Source organism: Pelobates fuscus, chromosome 4 (genome assembly GCF_036172605.1).
Source record: "Pelobates fuscus isolate aPelFus1 chromosome 4, aPelFus1.pri, whole genome shotgun sequence".
In the NCBI taxonomy this organism is placed as follows: domain Eukaryota; kingdom Metazoa; phylum Chordata; class Amphibia; order Anura; family Pelobatidae; genus Pelobates; species Pelobates fuscus.
The window spans coordinates 32,721,955-32,748,958 of NC_086320.1; the positions used below are offsets into that span (position 1 = coordinate 32,721,955).

The 27,004-nt window shown below is 40.8% G+C and overlaps 1 protein-coding gene across 1 annotated transcript in view; it reads left to right on the top strand.

The window, feature by feature from the left end:
• The window catches only part of ASAP1 (ArfGAP with SH3 domain, ankyrin repeat and PH domain 1), a 294,522-nt gene that overhangs the window by 264,088 nt on the left and 3,430 nt on the right, over positions 1 to 27,004 (top strand). Inside the window, exons 19-28 of the mRNA XM_063451064.1 lie at positions 2,295 to 2,481; positions 5,469 to 5,554; positions 6,398 to 6,513; positions 7,098 to 7,165; positions 7,904 to 8,011; positions 11,178 to 11,391; positions 13,516 to 13,674; positions 14,874 to 14,937; positions 15,077 to 15,132; positions 21,124 to 21,632. Of these exons, the coding sequence (XP_063307134.1) occupies positions 2,295 to 2,481; positions 5,469 to 5,554; positions 6,398 to 6,513; positions 7,098 to 7,165; positions 7,904 to 8,011; positions 11,178 to 11,391; positions 13,516 to 13,674; positions 14,874 to 14,937; positions 15,077 to 15,132; positions 21,124 to 21,632 (1,567 nt within the window). The remainder of the gene's footprint in view (positions 1 to 2,294; positions 2,482 to 5,468; positions 5,555 to 6,397; positions 6,514 to 7,097; positions 7,166 to 7,903; positions 8,012 to 11,177; positions 11,392 to 13,515; positions 13,675 to 14,873; positions 14,938 to 15,076; positions 15,133 to 21,123; positions 21,633 to 27,004) is intronic.

Genomic DNA, 27,004 nt, shown 5'->3' on the forward strand with positions numbered 1-27,004 from the left:
AAAACCAGAAATTCTCAGCCTATGATATACATCGGACAGGCCACCACTGGGGCTTCAATGACTGTTACATTCCAGAACTTGGTTAATATGGTTTTGTATAATTGTTGGGACAATGCTCAGTACACATCTACTTTGTTAACCCTTTAAGGACAGAGGCAATTGTCCATGTTCTGAACTAAAACAAAACATAGAATTTGCTCTATGTGTTTATTCCACCGTAATATAAGGGCTTCTCTTTAAAGGAACATTATAGTGTCTGGAATACAAATAGGAACTCCTGACACTATAGTGTTTAACTATTTAGTTGACCAGCCCCCTTGCGATCACATGAGAAAGGTGAGTTGACTTACTTTTTCTCCCACGTTGTGGCTGAACCTGCCTCCCTAGCTGAGGTCATCAGTTTTGATGATCTCAACCAATCCAATGCAAAACGTCATGCTCCGCCAATCAGCATCTTCTCATAGAGATACAATGAACCATTGCAGCTCTATGAGAAAAGTTCAGCGCCTCCATTCAGAGCGTGGAGACGCTGAATGCCAGTGCTGTACACTGTGCAGCACTGGACTAGGAAGCACCTCTAGTAGCCATCTGAGGGGCTGCCACTGGAGGGTTTATTAGCCAATAATGCAAACACATTTGCTCTCTGAAAAGGCAACATTTACACTGCTCAGCCTGCAGGGACACAAGAACCACTACATTAAGCTGTAGTGAACTTTATGTGTCACCATGCATATTATATCATTGTTTTTTAAAGAACAGTGAGTTTTCAATTAATATCCTATATGTACACCTAACACAACACTAAGTGTGATTTTATTTTTATTTTTTTAAATGGACATTAGATGAATTTGTTTCACATTTTTTCTTATTATAAATGTTTAAGTTTTCAGTGCCAGTAAAGCAAAATAACTTAAGATATATTCATGTATCAGTTGTGATTTATTAAATGCCTCATATTTCTAGGACTAAATACATTTTTGATAGTTAGTTTTAACTTATTACCAAGCCCCCCACCTAACACTAATCATATGCCTACCCTAATCTTACCCCTAACCTATCTCTAACACTAAAACAGCATTGACTCTTAACTACGCATTAACCCTTACCTTACCCCTAACCCTAACTAAATCCTCTGCAGAGATGGGTTTCCTAGTTAAAACATTAGAGTAGTATGTTGTCGCCCTCCACTGGGTATTTTTAATATTGCAGGGAGAGTTCCCTCTAATAGTAAATTAAACATGCTTTAACAGCTGATTACACTATAGTCAGTGCTGGACAGCTGACAAAGCTCAGCACCGATCACAGAAGGCTTGGGGGGCATGCATAGGGTCTCCATGAGGGTCTCTTCAGACCCTGGGGCTCTTCCTAAGACAAGCCACAGGCGGAAAATCACCACTGCTGATCGCTATCGCTTAGCCGCAGTATTTCAAATAGATCTTAAAGGGCGGTATACAGCGCTTAGTTTGACCGCTGTGTTCAGTTTCTCAGTCAGCCTGGAACCACTAAATGTGGCTCAACTGACGCAGGGGAGTTCCATGTACCGATTGATACCTGGGTCTGGTGTGAGCAGAGATTTTACCCTGCTCACACACTGATCTAAGAATGCCTATTTTACCCTGCTCACATACTGATCTAAGTGCCTATTTTACCCTGCTCACACACTGATCTAGGTGTAGGCTAGAATGCCTATTTAAAGAGCTGTATGCACCACTCCTTTTGAGCACTACATACAGCTCATCTGTCCCTCTTGGGCCACTAAAATTGTCAGGAGTTGACAGAGTAGAGCCCCAGGTATCGGTTGGTATGAGAAGGGATTTAACCCTGTTAACACCAAATCGTTGGGATGTTCTATACCATGCTAACTGCAATAAATTCCAATCTGTGTAGGATGTCATGGAACATCCTAATGTCGGGAAGGGATTAATTTAATCTTTGACCAGTGGTATGCTCAATCGGAAAAAGGTTGAGAAGCTCACCTGTGGAAGGTCAAGGAGTTTCCATCCGTGCCCTAAAACATTACTAACCCATTCTGAATTCCACCACGTTGGTTGATTATGAGATATGGCTAAGTCAGGTAATTGTGAGACATTCTTGGACAGTGTTCTAAAAGTGGAGCAGTCACTATGGAAACCAATGGACTGTTCCTTCTGGTTTGTCTACTTTTAGCACTTTGACCCTGAGATGCTCTATATACTCTATACTGCATATTCTAATGTCATACTCTGCATTAGTGTGTTTCATTTATAGTGCCTTCCACCATACTACACTTTCTGATTTTTCTTCTTCATTTGCAGGACTGCACGCAAAGAATTTATCACTGCAAAGTACGTGGATCACAGGTTTTCCAGGAAGACTTGTGCTTCAGGGACGGAAAAGCTGAGCGAGCTGCATGAGGCTGTGAAATCCAGGGACTTACTTGCACTAATACAAGTCTATGCAGAAGGAGTAGAGCTTATGGAACCACTGTTAGAATCTGGACAGGTAACGTGAGACAACTCTCTGCTATGTCTTATCATTATGAACATATTACTGAGAAGTACTTGTGGTGGTTCTTACATTTTAAAATAAGAGTCTCACTCAAACTACTGAAGAAAGAATAAAACTACTAATGTTTTAACTGGGTCAAGTGCCATGAGGACAAAATCAAGAGGCAATAAAAAATCAATTCCTTTTGCCGGTGCATGGTTTTACACACCGGCTCACCATCAGTTATACAAAATATCCTTTGTGTGCCACTATGGGGTTCTAATAGGGATGATCCTGCTTTCAGGGTTGTGTATGAAGGAAGAAGCTTCACAGAGGGTCATCAGGTTCAGGTAGTTATAGCAAGTAGTTCCATAAGAATTCTTAATGTCATTGTTTGCTTAACACATAGTTCTGTACCCCTCCTTATTTCTGAGTTTAGCCATTAAATACCTGCAGAATTTGCCTGCTAGTCATATATTCTTGGTATACTGTGGCCTCAGTTTTGTTAACTCTTGTATTGTATGTCTTATATACACGTGTTTTTGTTCAGTTTGGGGTTTAGTCAGGGCTTCTAGATGCAAAAACAAAGAGGCAATCTAATTAAGATCTCTATTTAATAATATTTCCCTAATTATTCAATACTGTTAGAAAAACTTATCAATGATTTTTCTACAAACAAAACCCCCAAAATTCCACTTGGTGACTTCTGTAGATAAATTGGGAACGTTTTGCTAGCAATGATAAATCATTTGGAAAGTTCATTAAATCTGGCCATATTGGCAAAGCATTGTGGTTCATGTCTCATTGTCTAATTTTTTTATTTCTAGAAGAAAAATGTCCCTAGTGAGAGAATTCTGATACTCGGATGCAATTGTCTGTTTGATCTGTCTCACCGGAATTATCAAAGTGAATTTCAGATTATAAACCAACATGATGAAAACATGACTGACTTGGACAATGTTTCCATTTATGGTCAAAAACTCGAAATTCATTTTGAATACCTGACATTTTCATTTTGAATACCTGACACAATTTTCTGAATAATAATGCCTTGTGTATACCAGACAGTGACAAAGAATAGCTCCAAATGTCCTGTATGGTTATTTGAATTTGTGTTCCAAGACGCAGTTTATCGCATCGTGAATAATACTTCATAGAATAAAATGATGGTCTGCACTCAGGGATAAACCCCTGTAATCCACAAAAAATCTTTTGGGATTTCTATGCGAATAAACAAGGGAAACAATATGTTGCAAAAATTCACATTTTTATGTAGAAGTATGGTTCTAAGCTTAAATCCTAAACTTTCTCTTGTTTGCAAACAAGAATGATGTGCTCTTAGCCACAATATTCAGGATCCTGTTTATGGGAGCAGTATCCCATTGATTTATCTCTTCTATCTTAGTTTAAATGGTGTGGCACTTTCATAATCATCTCAGCTTAAATTATGCCTCTAACCTATGTCTCTGTGCTGGATTTTTAGAATTATTTTTATTCACTTTATGGTTTTCAGTTTTTGGTGAGGGTTTATTCACTTTACAACATAGTCAATTCTGGAGACTCATAATTGAATGTGGACCTCCCTTTCATACTTCATATTATTTGTGTGGTATTTATACCGTTAATAATAATGAAGAAAATTGTAATTGATTTATTTTTATAGTCTACCCACCTACGTATGCCAACATCAATATTCCATCATAGATCCCATGAATATAATTTATTCTTTAGATCTTGGGATCCTCCATTACGAATGATATTTGGGTGGATGGTACAATCGATGTATTTATTGGGGGATTTCAGCATCTTATACACCATTCCCATTAAATCAAAGATCTCATTTATATAGAATTATTTGCGGGTACACTTATTGAAACATGCTATCCCTTTAATATAATCCGTAAGGAATTTAACTTTAGGTGATAGTTATCAGATTGAGACTATTATTTATCTCTGTATTTCTCCTATATTATAGTGGTCTATTCCGAGATCCCAACATATTGTGTTACCAAAAATTATTATCTAATACTTAAACTTGGTGATGTTATCTGTAACTGATTGTTATTGTTCACAAAACAGTAAATATAAATTGGATTTGGAGCTTTATCCCCTTTTGGTAATAAAGATCTTTAAGACTATACTTTTAAGAGAGAGTTTGCCTTAGCAAAGCATTTTCCAGCATTTAGAGCTTTATCCCCTTTTGGTAATAAAGATCTTTAAGACTATAAACACATTCCTCAGTATACACAGATGTATGTGGTTTGATTTATCAGGAGCCTTACTTTGTCCCTTTCTGTACCAAAGATCTTTAAAACTATGCCTCAAAGAAAGAGCTTGCCTTAACGAAGTACTTTCTGGCATACTAAGGGTTCGAAGTCTAAACATTCTATATCATAGACAGGTGTATGTGGTCTGATCTCTCAGGAGCCTCACTTTCCGTGGACTCCTCCTATTATATCTCCAGAGTTTTCTTATGTTTGTTTATGTTGAGAAAGCACCAGGGGGGTGCGAAACGCGTGCAGGGTACTCACCTAATCTCTTGTTGGGTAGCGGTGTGGGTGGTCTCTCTCTCATCTGGCAGCAGCAGATATTGCTATCATTTCAACACTTTTACATCGTATCCAATATTTCTACTTTTTGCATATGTTTCGTTTTTGCCTGGATACTTGGAGTATGATTACCATTTCAATTCATTGCATTCTGTTTGCATAATACCACGCCTGCCTTGATATTCATCATGTATGATGACTGCCATATTTCGTTTTTTGCACTAATTATCAATAAATATATTAATTCCCATTATTTATTCGCATAGAAATTTAAGTTATTATTTTTTTGTGGATTACATGGGTTTATCGCTGAGTGCAGACCATAATTTTATTCTATGAAGTATTGTCTATGTTTAGGAAAGGTTCTGCACCGGAATTTAACCTCACTTATTATACAGGACTTTTGAATGTAGACATATCTTGCTCTAACACACGCAGTATTCTCTCATTTAGGAACCAGGTGAAACAGCACTTCACTTTGCAGTCCGCACTGCTGACCCATCATCCCTTCCCCTTGTTGACTTCCTGGTACAAAACTGGTGAGGATTGTTTATTATTGAGTTATATTTATTATTATGTTTATATTACGATTCACATTTGTGATAGCTGGTGTTCAATGTGATGTTTGTTCCTTTATAACGTGTCTTCGAAGTGTCATGTTCATTAAAGGTTAGGTTCCAGTGGTATGTACTCACCTTGCAGAATGTAGTGTAGGACAGGCATTTTATAGGAAATTCTCCAAATTGTCTATTTACCAAATGATGTTGCTTATAAACTCGCCTATTTCAAGTAGCCCATACCAGACTGCTCTGAAACTGTAATATCGGGTCAGTACCTCTAGAGATGCCAGTGGGTATACATTTAAAATACATTGGTAATTGGAGGAGAAGCCTGCAATTGCATCATTCTGTCTTCTTAACTTACACTTTACACAGAAATTCTGGGAAGCAAATAAAACGATGACCTGAGAGATGTCCCTTATTGTCACACCTACACATGCCTATAACTTTCTCATTACTACATTGAGACCTGGAGTGATAATGTATCTAATGCCGTTCTTGAACTCCATGTCTGCCTTCTATATAACTATTTCTAGATTCCATGATTAGATTCCTCTGCATTCACAGCCTCTCTAACCATAGACTTCCATGGTCCCTTTAATAACATACTGCTTATGGCGGTTACAAATTACAATTCGAAATTGCTACTGCATCGTATTATCTTTTATGTGTATGGATCTTTTATTAATAATTATTGCAAGTTTACTAATTAAAACAAAAAAAAAGTTTACATTTGTGCACCTGGTTTTCATGGTAGAAATCTAAACTGTGCTATCATTGAATTGTGTTACATCGTCGTTTTCCCTTTCTCTTCCTTCACAGTGGAAATTTAGACAAGCAGACGGCAAAAGGCAACACAGCTCTCCACTACTGCTGTATATATAACAAGCCTGAGTGTTTAAAACTGCTCCTGAAGGGAAAACCCACTATAGACATTGGTAAGTATTATAACGCACTGCAAACACTGTACACTAGATGGCAGCCTCAGACGGCCTGGCAGTAATAGTTCCATGCTGCAAATTTATTCAGAATGCTCATTCTTAATACAGACACAGGTGTGCTGTGTTTGAGAGAGATTGACAGCTCCATCCTCCATATTTATTGTATCCTGTGCCATCCGTCCCAAAGGCTTCTAGTAATAAGCAAAAATATAAAACGCTCACGGGTTTAGTGGGATTAATGCTAAATACGGACAACATGGATAGAGATCGCAATGATACATACAGTGTCATTTCACCACTTCTCAATCACCAGAATGATCAAAGCTCCGTGACCTGCAAATGGTGCAGGCACATGTTGATGGCACCTCCTGGAACCCTCTATTACAAGGGAAACACTGTATTGATTGTATCCTTTTGAAGATGATTGTTCGAGAGTAGGACGGGACTAGAAGGCCCCATTTGCCAAGGATGCCTTTTGGCTTACTGTTAAATAGCAGTTGGCTATCAGTCTGAGGGTGAGGTTGGGGGTTCATATCTTACACCTGCACATATATTGTTTAATATTCATGTTTTCTTATTAGTGAACCAGTTGGGTGAGACCACTATTGACATCGCTAAGAAATTAAAAGCTGTGCAGTGTGAAGAACTGGTAAGTAAATCCTTTCTGTGCCATTATTTTTTTATGTGGGATTATCGAGTCTCTTAGTTACTTCTTTAAGATAGACTTCATTTCTTTCTTTCTTAAGGGGACTCCAGTTTATGTCGGCTAGTTAGAGCAGTAGTAACCTTAGAACTGCGAAACCCAGGTTCGAATCCCAATCAGACCACCTTACCAGTAGGTGTCCTCTGATTGTGAATTCATTTGAGCTGGGGTTTTTTCACCCCCAAATATCCCCTTTGTATAGTTTTAAAACCTCAGAATATGTTGACACTATATAAGAGATAATAAGAATAGGTAAACATGCCGCGGGCACATCCTGTTGAATTAAGTTCCTGAACCACAACTACCGGGTGGAATGTTTTGGAAATGGGTTTGTGCTCGGACCCCTCTTTTCTCCTAAGTGGTTAATATGCTTAAAAACATGACATCAGACCGAGGCAAAAAAGGAAAACATTAAATATACTTCTCATACAAACTGCCTACTAAAGGGCAACAGATCACGTAGTTTTTCTGTTTCCGAAGGCTTGACTTATGAAGAGCTGAGTCCTCTTTAAAGACGTTTGCTTTCTATATGAGAAATACATTTCTGTTGATAACTTGTAGCCAATTAATGCCAGGTTAATACTGCCTTGATATGCAGCAGACATGGGTATAAATGAGTTTATAATTTAATTATCCAGAACGTTTAATGTGCTGAATTAGTGAAAAGCTGTTTTAAATTCCCAGCTGTTGCAAGCCATGGCTGGGAAGCTCGATCCACATGTCCATGTGGAGTATGACTGGAACCTTCGACAGGAGGAGATAGACGAGAGTGATGACGATTTAGACGATAAGGTCAGTGATGTTTCTGTTCTCTTTTCTGTTTTTATCTTTATCTGAATCTTATTAAAATTCAAAGAATTCCTATCTATTTACCTCAAGTGAAGGCAACGTTTCGCAACAAAGCTTGTTAGGCAAAGGATTGTAGAAATCATATTACTGACAAATGATTGTTACATACCAGTCTGACAGTTTAGGCCCTGCAGGTTTTTTCCCTTATTTTGTTTCTAGAGAGTGTGTGTGTGTTTTATGATTTATATTATGATTTATAAATCGGGTAGCATCTATAGAGATAATAGTGTACGAATCAGCTTAGCAGAGAGATATAGGATGACTTTAAATTGCTTGTAGAATGTTGCATGGGAATTTAACACAATACATTATCTCCTTAGCCCAAAGAAAGAAAACCTTCATTAGCTGTAGAACCGACCACTGTGGCTAATAAACATTCATACCCTTCTTGCCCAGCACTTAGTTCTTTGAACAAACATTAGCCAGCTGGCTAATAATGCTAGAAGAGGTGGGCTTACACCTTCAGTGGCAAGTTGTGATATCTCTGTACATGGAGTGTTTCACGCACATACAGATCTGAAGCCCCATGACCACTTTCAATTTTTTTTAAAAAAATCTAAAAAGAGGATTAAAAAGTGATGGAGGGGGGGCGGGTGCCGGACCGCCATGCTAACCGGTCGCATGCAGGAGAGGATCTGGGGAAACCCCGGCCTTTTAAGCTACTTACAGCGGAATTTCACACACAAAACGAGCCTACAAGACACCCATAGCTGTGGGAGCGGCGGCAGAACCCAAGATCGGGAGTTCTGATCCTCAGAAGGGGGCCCGGAGCTTCGAGGGCTGCGGCCTACCCGGGAGGGGAGCGTGGTGGACGGCCGCTGCTGCGTCTCCCTCCCCTGCTGCCACAAGCTGACTGCCAGAGTTGCATGCCAGCCCTGTTTCTCCCCCCCCTTTGGACCGGGGGGGTCATCCCGGTCCACACTGAGGAGAGCTTGAGACGGACGGAGGCTGAGGCGCACGGAACCATCGAACTGCCTCACAAAATGGCGACGGCAGACAGCTCAACATTACCTGCGCCACGGAGCCCCTTTGAACCGCGGTTACATAATCTGCCCTGCCGGAGGGCTTCAAGCAAATGAATACCGCAGACCTATTCACCGCGATCTGGGAGAATGAGAGACCCCCGGCCCGCAATGGTTATCCCTAGGTGGGGCCAAGTGCAGAAGGCGTGAAATGAAATTGTGCTGCAGCGTGTAACAGCCAAACGGACCTACAAGACTACAAGCGCTGTACCCCCAAGACCACCAAGCCTGACATGGGGAGACTTACCACACACAGATGAGCACCTGCGAAGCTGAACTGCCGTGGTGAGGGATCGGTGCCCGTGGGGAAGGAGTCATACATGCCAGCATAGAGACTCTCACAACACCACAGGACACTGACTAAATAAGAGAAGCTGTAGTTTTACATCAGCTACCTAAGGGACAGCAGCTACCTATGTACCTCTTGCCACCTAAAAGGTGCTCTAACATATACCATAGCCATACAACTATATTACTATGTCTCTTACTGCTACCTAATAATACAGGAATGCACTCAGCCCTGGTGGCCGCCCGCCTACCCGTTCTGACAGTGGTAAAATCGAAGTTTAACCGTGTCATTTTCTTGAAAGCCCACCTTTACTTAAGCTAAAATTTATATCTACTGACATAAACATGTAGATCCCATCGATGCATACTTTACAAGTGTTCATGTTAACCATTTTTTGGCAAGGTACTAGAAGGCCTGTAATTCTTGGTTTGTTTATGCCTGTTTAGTCTAACTTCATTAACATGTGCAGTTCCACAGCAAGCCAAACGTGTTAATATAGCAAGCAATGTGTCCCAGCAGCACGTGTTCATTGGCAGACAGAGTACCTACCCACACAACACCTAGCTAAGGTATATAGCAAAGTCATAAAGCGCACATAGTCTCAATATCTATTATATAAACATAAATGTGCAAGCCATGATTTTCATGTCCTTTGTCACTCCTCTGTCTACCCCTTCTTGCCACACAGGCTAAGCCAGAATCTGCTGACGAAAAGCTGCTTTTCTTACAAGAAAAAGTGATTCCGAAGTCTAGATGTAACACAGGGCACAGCTTTACTCACCTATCTATACTATTGAAGCAAAGTACAATTATTCACCTTGTTATAATTTACCTGTCACTCACCACGGCTTGTTTAAGCGTTTTTCTTTAATCTCCGTGCAAAATCGTTAGACGTGAATATACTGCATGATTTACTCTTTACCTAAAAATGTGCTAAAACCTAAATGTCATAAATTGTGTAACGTTGTCATATCACCAATCTTGCATATGCTATTGTGGCATTGTGAGATGATTCTGCTCACTCAAGCACACAAAAATAAAGAAGAAAAAAATAAATAAAAAAGTGATGGAGAGACAAATTATTTTAATGCAGTACAGAAACAAAAAGGGACCCCAATGTATTATTGGTGGAGTACATACAAAAATGGCAGAACACTTTTTCTACACAAAACCCCATGTGTAACTTACTCAGCAATGGGCAGTCTAAAAAAATTATTGCAGGGACGTGACTTTTGCTCCATAGTCCCTTCAGTAAGAAGACGTGGTCATGGTGCGTGGAGTGACCCTCCTTTAATTTATCAGAGTATCCCACACAGTTTTAACATTTGCGTAATTAGTGTTTCAGTTAGAGAACTTTTGTTTTGTTTATTTTCAGAGATACATTTATTGAAAAATATATATTAAAAGTACTTTAAATTTGTAAGAAATGGTAATCTGCGGAATTTAGCATTCAGAACACAGAGATTTGTGAAAATAATCTTCCAGAGCTGCTGTGCCTGGGGTAGAGGTTATTCTTTGCCTTAGGGCATGTAGATAGTGTACAGGAAATGTGCTGGATAGTGAGTATTTTCCACCAATAAATGGTTCTCTAGCCAGATGTATCCATAGATAGAAGCATGAAAATGCATTTGATGTGTTTGGCTTTTTCTTTCTGTCTTTTGTTTTTATGATGTATTATATTTGTGAGGGGTTCTTGTTTTAAAGCTTGAGCTGAGAATATGACCTCTAATTCTTTAGATCTATCCAAGTACTTTCTATGACTTATATGTGTATTTTTGTTTCTCCTGGAAAAAAAAAGCCGAGTCCCATAAAGAAAGAGCGGTCTCCAAGACCTCAGAGCTTCTGCCATTCTTCCATCGTTTCACCTCAAGATAAACTGTCACTGCCTGGTTTTACCACTCCGCGGGACAAGCAGAGACTCTCCTATGGGGCTTTCATGTCCACAAGCACGGACTCCCCCACATCTCCACTAACAGACGCTCCTCCTCTCCCACCCAGGAATGCAGGCAAAGGTATGAATATATGTACATGTATATGTGTTTCATAGGAATTTATTTACACGCGTATCTGTGTGTGGATGAGAGTTTTATCAGTTAAACAAATTCACTGTCCACCACGAAGACAATACTTTGGATCCATATACTACATCTGGGGTCCTACAACCCACACAGTACTGCTGACTAATGCACCCTTCTGGATTCCCTTCACATATATTCCATGATACATTACACAGGCACTAGCGTAACCTTTTTTCTCTTCCTAAAACATGCATACTCATTTCAAATGTATCAGAAATCTTGTAATGCAAGACAAATGTCAGTCCATAAAATCACCATATATGACCCTTTGATCCAGTACTGGTGTTCACCTGGAAGAGAAATTAATTCTGTCCCTTTACATTTTACCAGATGATTTTTAAACCCCCATCACCAACACTATATAGCAGGTTATGCAATCAAATAACCAACAAAGCAAGGGTCAGAGTTTACACTTAACAGTGCTTCTTTGTATTGTACGAATGCCTAGAATAAATAAACTTCCATCATACAGACATTATGCCTACATGTAGACTTCTATTTATTCATATATTAATTCATAATGGGGACATTTGTGGGAATCCACATTCTACATTAAAGCCACCAGAAGTTCAATATTTGCCAATTTGTATATTATCTTTGTTTATCACTCCTAGACAATGCAACTGAAATAAAATGACCACTGTTAGGAAAACGTTTCAGAACATATAACAATATAATAACTTTATTTCTCCCATATTTCTGTATATGTATCAAATGTTTTAAATATTAACAAAACTTTTTCAAGAAGAGTTAATAAAATCGCACTGCATTGTTTAAGGGCCAAATCACCATGTTTCATTTTGCTTGAAGGTTGTCTGTGATGGTAAAAAATTTTGATTATTACCAAGACTTCAATAGCGACTGTGTGTGAATACTAAACTCCCGAGAACATATTTTGGCTTGCTGATGCTACCAAATAACATAATTAACCAAATAACACATGCCTTTGTCTGCATCCAAGATACATAGGCAGACAGATGAATTTGAATCTCCAGTACTTTGGCCAGCTTTTTTGCCTTTTGAGTTTGGCTAAGTAGCACCCTAAAGAAATAAACAGACAGAGTTGAGAGTGTGTTTGATGGACAGAAAGTTTTGGAGAGAGGGCTACTGCTCTTTTAATATCCAGGCCAGCTTTTCAGTGTTTCTAAATTTGGCTCAGTGGCTCCCTACATTTATTTAATTGCAAATGCCATTACCCTCAGCTTATCTTATTTTGATAAATTACAACGCCCGTCGCTTGCAGATATGTGACATTGCTTAGATTTACAGAGATCTGTAGGGAGATAGTGATGGATAGATATATAGGTGGACCATCTGGGGAGATGGACATAAGACACACAAGCTCTGCATAGTTGCAGACGAGAAAGGCCAAGAAGGACAAATACTAAGATCAGATTCATTCCAAGAACCAGGAGCGGAATAGAGGCTCCCTTGGGATTATTATTTCTCCCACGCGCACTGTGCAAGCCCTGTGCATGACTTCTTATTTAATCAGATGCACTGGTGATGCCCAATAAAGTGCATCAATAAATCTCACTATCTATGGGACGAGGCTGCTAGTCTTCAGTATTCAATACCAGCTCAGTCCTGAGATTAAGTACACCGTGCTTTACTTCTGGAATCTTGGGGCTTCAGCCCACGTTAGCCCATCCCAACAAAAGTTTGAACATTTTGAGGGGTTTTTTTTTTTTTTTCAGCAAGCACAAGGAAGCTTTTTCTGTTGCACTCGCTGTCGGGAACACTTCCTGTTCCATTTGAGGGTGGGATACTGCCGTGGGTTAACAAAGCTTCCTGCTGCTGGAAAAAAAACACAGTGCATCTGACTGACCTTTTGCAGCGTAAATTTTTTTCATGTATAGCTAAATGGTGCATTTTTTTCTCACAATAAACAAAAATAAACTATTTTAGGTACAGTTTCCATTTACGGTTATGACTGTAAACCCCATGTTTGCTTTCTCTCCTTTGCTGACCGAAAATGTAAAATGCAGATTAACATGTACATAGGACCTTCGTTACTGCTCACCCTACATCATTAAGATATTTTGTATGCTTTTCCAGTTCCAACAACCCTCCCTTTAAGCACCCAATCCCCTAGTGGCAGCTCCACATTATCCAAGAAGAGACCACCTCCCCCTCCCCCTGGACACAAACGAACTCTCTCCGACCCTCCAAGCCCGCTACCTCATGGCCCCAACAGTAAGGGCTCAGTATCTTGGGGTGAGTCTTGAAATGCAGTGAAGCCAGTTTGGCGCTGTGGGTGTGCACCTGTGATCTCCTCTTTATTTCTCACACCTCTATACTATGCATACTGCACTATCTATTTTTATGGCGACCACCTCGATTACGTGTATGTTCGTCTCCCTTAATTCTCTACTTCCTAGCTTGAAGAATAAAGCATCTAAAGGCAAGTATCATCCAGTGTCATCAAGACATGATAACCAACTCCGGATGTTAATTAGAGCTACTTTCAAAAGTCATGTCACATTGCCCCTTTTTTCTCCATCATATAATGTTTTTTTTCTGCTGGTAGCGGAACTTCAGATAAAAAAAAAAAAATCTTAGAATTTAAATCTGACCCTTAAATATTTAATTTAGTTTATCAATGAAGTCGTATTCACTCAACATTGACTGTAGTGAATTATCATTTTTAAAAAGTTAATAGAGAGCCACCACGCATCCACCTTTTCTACTAATTACACCCATAGTAACCTAATAGGGTCAAGAAACTGCCAAAAAATAAGTAAAAACTTTTTAGCAGCATTTCTTTAAATTTTGTCAAAGTTAAAAGTGTGATCAAGAGTACCGCCATTCAATTCTGATTTCTGATTCTCTGTCATTCTCTCCTTACTCTTGTCTGGAAGTCATTGTGACTTAAGAAGAAAAATATCTGTTCAGTGATACGTTAATGGCCACCAGATCCTCATGAACAGTATTAAATTAAGGGGCTCCACTAGCGTTTCACAATTCTACAGCAGATGAGTTAAATCAGCTGACTTTGGGCCATTTTTGTTTTGCATATTTTTCATAATTAGTGAAACTGGTCAGTTGCCAAGTGAAACCAGCAGCTATTTCTTTAAAATAAGATCTGCCCAGAGTTCCAAGAAACCACCTGTCGCTGCTGAAATCAGTTATTCTTAATTCTAATATTAAAAAATACTAACATTTTAAATTCCGATTTTGTGCTTAGAAAAGGTTTTATTTTTTTATTTATATAAACCGGGGGGATGGGATGTTCCTAAATGGCTGAGACCACCTTGTGCCACACCTGTCTTTTGCCACCTTTCTGCTTTCACGCCTGCTGTACTTAATTTTCATTTATTATTTTAAGCACTTTCACTACCCAATTGTGGTTTGTTTGGAATTTCTCTAACGTACTCCCTTTTTTGTAACTGTTGCGTTTACTTTTCAATTACCAGGTAATGATACAGGTGCAGGTGATAAGACGCTGAATAAGTTCGAGAGACTGACACATTCGTCCAGGTAAGTCAATAGACCTGTATATGATCTAAATGATGGGGTGAGATTTATAAGTGAAGGACCTGATGTTGCTACGATATTCTGATGTCTTATTAATCTAATTCACCAAATAATGTTACTTCTCTATTTATTTTTTTCTAAGCACGGGAACCAAGAGCACATTAGGCCCAAGGGTTCTGCCGAAACTACCTCAGAAAGGTAAATTTGCGAATTGCTTCTAAACAGTGTTTTTAAAGATTGATGATAACACAGAGGTCATTACAGGAGGGAAAATCAAGCATTTGTTGAAATCTACACTAGTAATAATGGAAACAAGAGAAAGGACCCGCTACAGTCTGTAATAAATGCTGCCTCTAGACTGATTTTTCTCTCCTGTCGCTCCTCTCACACCTCTCCCCTCTGTCAATCCTTACATTGGCTTCCTGTATCCTATAGGAGTTAATTCTAAGTACAAATCCATACATTTAAAGCACTGACCAATTCTAGCCCCTCTTATATCTCATCACAGATCCATAGGTAGTCTCCTTCTCGGTCTCCGCTCTGCCTATGACCTTCTCCTGTCTGCTGCTCGCACCCGTACGGCCAACTCACACTTGCAGGACTTCTCGCGGGCGGCTCCCTTCCTATGGAATAGCCTGCCTACCGCCATCAGACTCTCCCCTAGTCTTCAATCCTTTAAGAAGTGCCTTAAAACCCATCTCTTTAGGAAAGCTTGTGGCCTCCCAGAGTAACCTCTACCTCACATACCTGTCTCTTGCTCTCTCCTAAAGGGCAGCACTCTACTCTCTCCTCCAGCTCTGCCTCACTCCCACCTTAGTTGATTACTATTTCCTGTCCTATTGTGCTTGATACCCCACCTCCTCTAGATTGTAAGCTCGTATGAGCAGGGCCCTCTTCAGCCTATCGTTCCTGTAAGTTTTTGTAATTGTCTCATTTATTGTTAAATCTCCCCCTCTAATAATATCGTAAAGCGCTATATAAATACCAATTATAATAAAGGACGGTTAGACAAAAAGGAGATGGGCCCAGTGTGCAACATAAGGACGTTCTTGAAGATTTCATATTACAGAGGTTGATGGCACTAATAAAGGTTGGCTAGAGGAATGAGCAGGATGAGGTAGCAAGATAAAATCTACATGATTTGGTTGATAAGAGGAAGGCAGAGCAACAAATTCCTCCTCTTTTTTGCATGGAAAATGTCTTGGTTGATGTGTGGTTGTAATTTTGCAGATTTCTCAATGTTTGATTTAAAAAAAAAAAATTAATTGCAATGTGTGTTGCAAAATCTTAAATACGGAAAGGTGTAGAGGATGTAACTGGTTGAACAAGAAAACAACCTGAAAGTGGTTATTATGACTTCCTGCTACTTTAAAGGGGAATTAACACTTCTCTGCAAATTACAGTATTCATTAAACATTACAGAACCTAGAATGTGACGGCAGATAAGAACCATTCGGCCCATCTAGTCTGCCCAATTTTCTAATACTTTCATAGCCTCCAAGACTTTTCCAGGGCGGCACCTCTTCTGTGGAACTCCCTTCCCTCCTCCGTAAGAATTTCACCCAGTCTCCACTCCATTCAAAAAATCATTGAAAACGTCAAGAAAGCATATCAATTAAACTGTTAGCAGGTTTTCATCCCCCACCCTCCATGACTCCTCTCCTGCAACTGTCAAAAATCACCTACTAAGCCCTCAAAGTATACTTTTTTAACAACCTACTTCGTACCCCTACTTTTACCCTCTGTGTCACTATACCCCACTCCCTCTAGAATGTAAGCTCATTGAGCAGGGCCCTCCACCTCTCTGTTCCTGTACCTGTTACAATTACATGTATGTTAGTCCACCCATTGGAGAGCGCTACGGAATTTGATGGCGCTATATAAATAATAAAATAATAATAATAATTAGTCCATGGCCTTATCTCACACACACAGACACACTGACAGAGACATACACACACACACACAGACAGACATACACACACACACACAGACAGACATATACACACACACACTGACAGACATACACACACACACTGACAGACATACACACACACACTGACAGACATACACACACACACTGACAGACATACACACACTGACAGACATACACACACTGACAGACATACACACACACTGACAGACATACACACACACTGACAGACATACACACACACTGACAGACAGACATACACACACACTGACAGACAGACATACACACACACTGACAGACAGACATACACACACACTGACAGACAGACATACACACACACTGACAGACAGACATACACACACACTGACAGACAGACATACACACACACTGACAGACAGACATATACACACACACACACTGACAGACAGACATATACACACACACACTGACAGACAGACATATACACACACACACTGACAGAGACATACATACACACACACACACACACTGGCAGACAGACATACACACACACACACACACACTGACAGAGACATACATACACACACACACACACACTGACAGAGACATACATACACACACATACACACACACTGACAGACATATACACACACACACTGACAGAGACACACACACACACACAGACACACACACACTGACAGACACACACACTGACAGACACACACACTGACAGACACACACACTGACAGACACACACACTGACAGACACACACACACTGACAGACACACACACACTGACATACACACAGACATACACACACACACACTGACAGAGACATACACACACACACTGACAGACAGACATATACACACACACACTGACAGACAGACATATACACACACACACTGACAGACAGACATATACACACACACACTGACAGACAGACATATACACACACACACACTGACACACACACACACACACTGATAGACACACACACACTGTCAGACACACACACACTGTCAGACACACACACACACTGACATACACACACACACAGACAGACATATACACACACACACTGACAGAGACATACACACACACACTGACAGACAGACATACACACACAGACTGACAGACATACACACACACACACAGACTGACAGACATACACACTGACAGAGACACACACACACACACACTGACAGACACACACACACTGACAGACACACACACACTGACACACACACACACACTGACACACACACACACACACTGACACACACACACACACACTGATAGACACACACACTGACAGACATACACACACTGTCAGACACACACACACTGACAGACACACACACACTGACATACACACACACACAGACAGACAGACATATACACACACACACTGACAGACAGACATATACACACACACACACTGACACACACACACTGATAGACACACACACACTGTCAGACACACACACACTGTCAGACACACACACACACTGACATACACACACACACAGACAGACATATACACACACACACTGACAGAGACATACACACACACACTGACAGACAGACATACACACACAGACTGACAGACATACACACACACACACACTGACAGACATACACACACACTGACAGAGACATACACTGACAGACAGACATACACACACAGACTGACAGACATACACACACACACACAGACTGACAGACATACACACACACACACTGACAGAGACACACACACACACACACTGACAGACACACACACACTGACAGACACACACACACTGACAGACACACGCACACTGACACACACACACACACTGACACACACACACACACACTGACACACACACACACACACACTGATAGACACACACACACTGATAGACACACACACACTGATAGACACACACACACTGATAGACACACACACACTGACAGACATACACACACTGTCAGACACACACACACTGACAGACACACACACACTGACATACACAGACAGACAGACATATACACACACACACTGACAGAGACATACACACACACACTGACAGACAGACATACACACACACACACACACACACTGACAGACATACACACACACTGACAGACATACACACACACTGACAGACATACACACACTGACAGACAGACATACACACACACACACTGACAGACATACACACACACTGACAGAGACATACACTGACAGACAGACATACACACACAGACTGACAGACATACACACACACACACAGACTGACAGACATACACACACACACACTGACAGAGACACACACACACACACACTGACAGACACACACACACTGACAGACACACACACACTGACAGACACACGCACACTGACACACACACACACACTGACACACACACACACACACTGACACACACACACACACACACTGATAGACACACACACACTGATAGACACACACACACTGATAGACACACACACACTGATAGACACACACACACTGACAGACATACACACACTGTCAGACACACACACACTGACAGACACACACACACTGACATACACAGACAGACAGACATATACACACACACACTGACAGAGACATACACACACACACTGACAGACAGACATACACACACACACACACACACACTGACAGACATACACACACACTGACAGACATACACACACACTGACAGACATACACACACAGACAGACATACACACACAGACATACACACACAGACTGACAGACATACACACACAGACTGACAGACATACACACACACTGACAGACATACACACACACACACACTGACAGACATACACACACACACACTGACAGAGACATACACACACACACACACACTGACAGACAGACATATACACACACACACACTGACAGAAACACACACACTGACACACACACAGACAGACATACACACACAGACAGACAGGTTCAGGGATCCAGAGTGCTGGTAGTTGGGAGTTGGAGGAGCTGGTCCTGCCCAGCCCCCCTTCTCTCTGCCCTCTGCTGTCTTCTTGGGAGGACTGAGCCGCCTTATGGACGCGCCGGCCCTGGGTGAAGGCTGGCGGCCGGCGGCGGCTACACGGGCCACATGACGAGGTCTGGCGGGCCGGATTCGGCCCGCGGGCCTTGTGTTTGACACCCGTGCTCTAAAGTATCAATATCCTTCTGAAGATACGGTCTCCAGTACTGCATACAATACTCCAAGAGAGGTCTCACCAGTGTTCTGTACAATGGCATGAGCACTTCCCTCTTTCTACTGCTAATACCTCTCCCTATACAACCAAGCATTCTGCTAGCATTTCCTGCTGCTCTATTACATTGTCTGCCTACATTTAAGTCATCAGAAATGATCACCCCTAAATCCCTTTCCTCAGATGTTGCGGTTAGGACTCTATCAAATATTCTGTACTCTGCCCTTGGGTTTTTACGTCCAAGATGCATTATCTTGCACTTATCCACATTAAATATCAGCTGCCACAACTCTGACCATTTTTCCAGTTTACCTAAATCATTTGCCATTTGGGCTATCCCTCCTGGAACATCAACCCTGTTACATATCTTAGTATCATCAGCAAAAAGACATACCTTACCATCTTCTGCAAAATCACTAATAAAAATATTAAAGAGAATGGGTCCAAGTACAGTTCCCTGAGGTACCCCACTGGTAACAAGACCATGCTTCAAATATACTCCATATGCTTTCTCTATGCTGACAAAGGATAGAATTTCTAACAATGACTCAAAGGGAGCCAAAATGGAAGCGCCAAGTTGCAAAATAAAGAGGTGTTGATTTTTTTTTTAAATAAAAAGGATAACAAGTAAATGTAATATAAATAATTCCTGGAAATCATTGTGCCCTTTAATGTATTGTGATACATTTTCCACCCAGTGTATCTTCTTCTTAGCTGAGCATTTTGACCTTGGGACAGTGTTCCCTATTTAAGAGAACATTTTAAGCACCATAACTACTTGGGTCTGTTGTAGTTGTTATGATGCAAGAGGTCTCCTCCGTGTTGTCCCTCGAGACTAGGTGAATGGGGAAACAAGCATTGCGCTCCCAGCACCCAAAGCTGTGTCCCTGTTTTGTATTTTCCATACAAATCTCCAAATTTGGGTTGCAATGAGAGACTATGAATGCACTAGAAAAAAAATGGTGGAAAAATTATATACTTTCAAAGTTTGCAATGTTAATTATAATGATCTTTTTGTTCATTTTGTCTCTAAAGTGGCACTTAGAAAAATAGACACCACTCACCACCTTTCAATGGACAAATACAACCAGCAAACAGATATCTTCCAGAAATCTCCACAGTCTGGAGATTTGCCACAGAAACCACAACTTGCCGATCTTCCTCCCAAACCAGAGCCTTCAGAAATTGTACAGAAACCACATGCCGGAGACCTGCCACCAAAACCCGGAGAATTGCCACCTAAGCCTCATTTAGGAGATTTGCCACCTAAACCTCAACTTGGAGACTTACCTCCAAAACCACAACTGAAGGATCTGCCACCTAAGCCCAATTTAGGAGATATATTACAGAAACCATCAATTGGAGAATCACACCCCAAGCCCCATCCTCCAGAGGTTCACCAGAATTCTCAACCAGCAGAACCGAACCAGAATTCTCAAAACACTGACCATAGTCCTGTCCAGAAGCCGACTCCAGAGCCTACCACTGATGGTCCACCACCTCTTCCAGAGACCCCTGTGCCACTACCCAGAAAAATCAACACCGTAAGTAAACATAGTAAAAGGGCATTTGGGCCTTGGCTCTGCTATGCCATTTCTAATCATCTCTATATTACCAAATTGTTTTAATGAACATGAAGCACAGGTCATGTCACACTAGCTTGATTGCATTCTATGAAGAAGTAAGTAGAAGTATAGATCAGGGTGTTGCAGTGGATGTGACCTATTTGTGGATTTTGCCAAGGCGTTTGATATGATTCCACGCAATAGATAAGTGTTCAAACTCAAGGAAATCGGTCTAGTTGAAAATTCTTATTCTTGGATAGAACGTTGGCTTAAAAAAAAGAGTATAGAGAGTTGTCATGAATGGTAAATTTTCAAGCTAGACTGGGGTGGTAAGTGGTGTCCCTCAGGATTCTGTTCTCGGACCCCTTCTATTTAACATGTTTATAAATGATCTTGGAAAAAAGCAGTGAAAGTCATGTTTCAGTGTTTGCAGATGACACAAAACGTGAAAAAATTTGAGCAATATATTACTCTGCTGCAGAGGGATTTAGATAAACTGGGGGACTGGGCACCCAAATGGCAGATTAAATATATTATAGAAAAATGCACAGTTATGCACTTCAGCGTAAAGAATGCACAAGCAACTTATACCCTAAATGGAAGCGAATTAGGGCTAACAAGGCTTTGGGAATTGTTGTAGACCTGTTCTGAAGGAGGATATTATGGCACTAGAAAAAGTGCAGAGGCGGGCTACAAAATTAATGAGCAATGGAACCTTTTAGCTATAAAGAAAGGTTAACAAACGTAAACCTCTTCAGTTTAGAAAAACATGACCTCAGAGAGGATATAATAACTTTATACAAATATATCCGGGGCCAATACAAACTATGGAATGGAAATCTATTCACAGACAGGACTAAATATAGAACACGGGTCATGTGTTTAGACTGGAAGAAAGAAGATTTCGTCTAAGGCAAAGGAAAGGTTTTTTTATCGTAATAATAAGGATGTGGAATTTGCTGCCTGAAGAAGTGGTTTTATCAGAGTCCATACAGATGTTCAAACAGCAACTAGATGCATACTTGCAAAAGCATAATATTCAATTATATAATCTTTCAATGTAGGATAATAGCTTCTTGATCCAAGGATATATCTGACTGACATTCTGGGTTCATGATGGAATTTCTTTCCTAGTTTGTTGCAAAATTGGAAGTACTTCAAACTTTTTTTGGGGGGTGAGGGTTGCCTTCTTTTGGATCAACAGCAAAAAACAAATGTGAGGAGGGCTGAACTTGATGGACACATATCTCTTTTCAGCCTTTGTAACTATGTAACTAAATCAGTTAACATAATTGTGACACAAAAAATATTCATATTTTTTAACGTATTGGCATTTTAAACCAAAGTTCTAAATGTAGCTCATTTATCAAGGAGACTACAGGAATTTTCTGTCTGATTGCCTAAAGGCCTCGATATACATTGCCAGTAGATAATATAGCTACCGTATATACTCGAGTATAAGTTGAGTTTTTCAGCACATTTTTTGTGCTGAAAAACCCCAACCCGACTTATACTCGAGTCAATGTCTGTATTATGGCAACTTACATTGCCATAATACAGACAAGGACCGCCAGGCTCATTACAAGCCCGGCGATCCTGTAGGGGGCTGGCAGGAAGCTGTTACTTGCCTTTCCTGCAGCTCCTGTCAGCTCCCTTCTCTCACCTCCGGTCCGTGCAGCTCCCTTCTCCTCCACTGTAAGTCTCGCGAGAGCCGCGGGGTCAGAGCCGTGGCAACGCTCCGCGCGGCCGCAAGATTTACACTGGAGGAGAAGGGAGCTGCACGGACCGGAGGTGAGAGAAGGGAGCTGACAGGAGCTGCAGGAAAGGTAAGTAACAGCTCACTGCCAGCCCCCTCCTACACAGCCCATCCACTGGACTACCAGGGAATGAGAGCCCCCCTCCCTGGCCAGCTAACAAGCAGGGAGGGGGGACGAATAAAAATGTAAATAATAATAAAATAATATTAAAAATAATAATAATAAAAAATATATATATATTAATAATATAACAAAAAAAAGATTTAAATAATTTTTAAAAAAATAATAATAAAAATGCCCACCCCCCACCAAGGCTCTGCATCACATACACAAACACACTTTGCATCACACACACACACACACTGCATTCATATACACACACTGCATTCATACACACACGCACTCATACACACACACTGCATTCATACACACACACACTGCACTTATACACACACACACACACACACACACACACACTGCATTCATACACACACACACACACACACACTGCACTCATACACACACACTGCACTCATACACACACACACACACACACACTGCATTCATACACACACACACTGCATTCATACACACACACACACACACTGCATTCATACACACACACACTGCATTCATACACACACACACACACACACACTGCATTCATACACACACACACACTGCACTCATACACACACACTGCACTCATACACACACACTGCACTCATACACACACACACACACTGCATTCATACACACACACACACACACACACACTGCATTCATTATATACACACACTGTAAATAAATATTCAATAATATAATTTTTGTTGGGATATAATTTTATTTAGAAATTTACCAGTAGCTGCTGCATTTCCCACCCTAGTCTTATACTCAAGTCAATAAGTTTTCCCAGTTTTGGGGGGGTAAAATTAGGGGTCTCGACTTATATTCGGGTCGACTTATAGTCGAGTATATACGGTAATTCTATTTCTGTCTTTACTATCTCATCAACAAGTTATCCGACATGTTTACTTATTGTCCAGATTTAGTTTGCCAGGTCAAAGCTAATAATATAAACGAACATAAGGGGTGAATATATATTATATATGTGAAATACAACTCACGTAATAAGAAGGTTCAGAATTGCTGCTATAGATGTGACAATAATGGCCTTTGGGGCTCATGGTGTCTAGTAGAAATATCCATTTAGATTCTGCTGCATTCTCTTGTGTCTATCTACAAAGGTAATATTATATTGTTTCAATTCATTACTCATACGTTTTAGTAAGCTTAGGTCCCCTGCTGATGTCTGTGAAAACAAATAGCCACATAATTTCTGATTTCAGTTCCCTATGCAGTGTGTTACCCCACAATATATGGTAGCCAACAACCATAAAAGAGTGAGTATACCACAGACGAACTCCTGCAAGTAATTTGGTATTCTACTGAATGACAGGATAGATTGATAGATGGTGTGAATGAACTTTCTCCATAGACCAGTATTAGCATGTTATATACAACTATAATTGCCTAATGTCAGCAGAACTGCAGATGGTGCATTATTTATTGTACAAAGTTTAGTTGGGGACAGATAGAGTAAATTTGAACAATGGGTCCTGTAATAAAATTTCCCAATAGATTTATAGTTTAATGCAGGGCTCGACAAATCCCAGGTCGCCATGGCGACTAGAAATTTTGCCCTGGCGCCTGTGATTTGAAGCCTTTTAGCTAAAGGCAGAGTGTGGGAACAATGGAGCTGGCCGGTCGCCCTGAGAAGTGTGGGCGACCGGCTCAGGGAGCGTGGAGGCGGCAGGTTGGGGCAGCTTGCGAGGGAGCAGTGATCTTTCAGCGGCTCCTCTTTGCTTCCTCACGCTGTATAGTGATGCCGGGAGTCGGAATATGACGTAATTCTGTCCCCGGCATCACTACAGGGAGCAGAGAGGAGCTGCAGGTAGATTACTGCTCCATCACACACAGGAAGAGCAGTCCCACTGAACCTCATGGAAAATCCATTCAGCTCTCCCAAAGGTAGGGAGACTGGGTGGATTAAAATGGAAAATGTGTGTGTGTGTGTATGTGTGTCTTTCTCTGTCGGTGTGTGTGTCTCTCTGTCGGTGTGTGTGTGTCTCTGTCGGTGTGTGTGTGTCTCTGTCGGTGTGTGTGTGTCTCTGTCGGTGTGTGTGTGTCTCTGTCGGTGTGTGTGTGTCTCTGTCGGTGTGTGTGTGTCTCTGTCGGTGTGTGTGTGTCTCTGTCAGTGTGTGTGTCTTCTTGTCAGTGTGTGTGTCTTCTTGTCTGTTTAGGTACCTGCACCCCGATCACGAGAGAGGTGTTTTTACTCACCTTTCCCACGCCGTGCCAGTTTTCCACGGCTTGCCCTGCCTTCATGGGTGAGTTAATCAATCTTTAAGATCTCTGCTAAACCAATGCTTTCCTATAGGAAAGCATTGGGAGGATATTGTGCGTGTTCTCTATGGGTAACATTCAGCACCTCCATGCAGAGTGTGGAGACGCTGAACAAAGGTGCTGCACACTGCGCAGCACTGACACAGGACTCTCTAGTTGCGTCTGAGTGACTGTCACTAGAGGTGTTACTAGGCAGCAATGTAAACACTGCCTTTTCTGTGAAAAGGCAGTGTTTACATTGAAAAGGCTACAGGCACCCGAACAACTACATTAAGCTGTAGTGGTTCTGGTGACTATAGTATCCCTTTAAAAATTGCATATATCTCGTAAATTAAACTTTGCTAATTTTAAAAAAACTGGCTCATAACTTTTTTAGCTGGCTCCTAGATTCCAAAAAATGTGTCAATCCCTGTTTAAATAAGATCATCAAAATAACAATTAAACTGGGTTATAGAGACTTGACCTAAGGAATTATTGTCCAGAGATCCTAGTGGCTATCCTAGAAACATGAAAATGAGTTTGAGATCCATAGAGGTTACATTTTCAATGTGGATGACCATGAGCTCCTGGGTCATATTTATTCTCCTGTCCAAATGTGTTGCTTTAAAATAAGCTTCACATATGTTATAACCGGTTAATTATTTCCCGGAATGAACCCCTTAAAAGTTAATCCCACCCTATCATAATCTCCCTAAATGTACAGTTGTGGCAGATCCATAAAAACTGCTTGAATGATACATTTTGAATCCATAATGGATGAAGGCCACTATTCACCTGATACTAGCCATTTGCAGTCACAGGTCCACCATAAGAAATAGTGAAGAAAGATGTTCCCTTCTCCAGACTAGAATACATCTGAAAAATTTGTTATGTGTAAAAGATTACCATATTTGTTTGTGTCTTATAAAATCATCAATCCCCTTAAGAGCAGGTATCCATATGAACAAAATGTCATCAATGTAACGGCGGTAGAGGTCAGGCCTATATCTCCACAGGTTATCCATCTAGTATGCAACTACATCCAGAAAACCATGACAATAAGATGCTGCTGTTCATTGCTTTGACCTGAAAAATATATATTTTTTAAAATAATTATGCATTCGAATAAAATACACTAATTCTATCAGGCTGTGAGACGTGCCCTCTTGGGTCGTTGTATAAAAATTGTTCTAGAGTTATCACTAATTT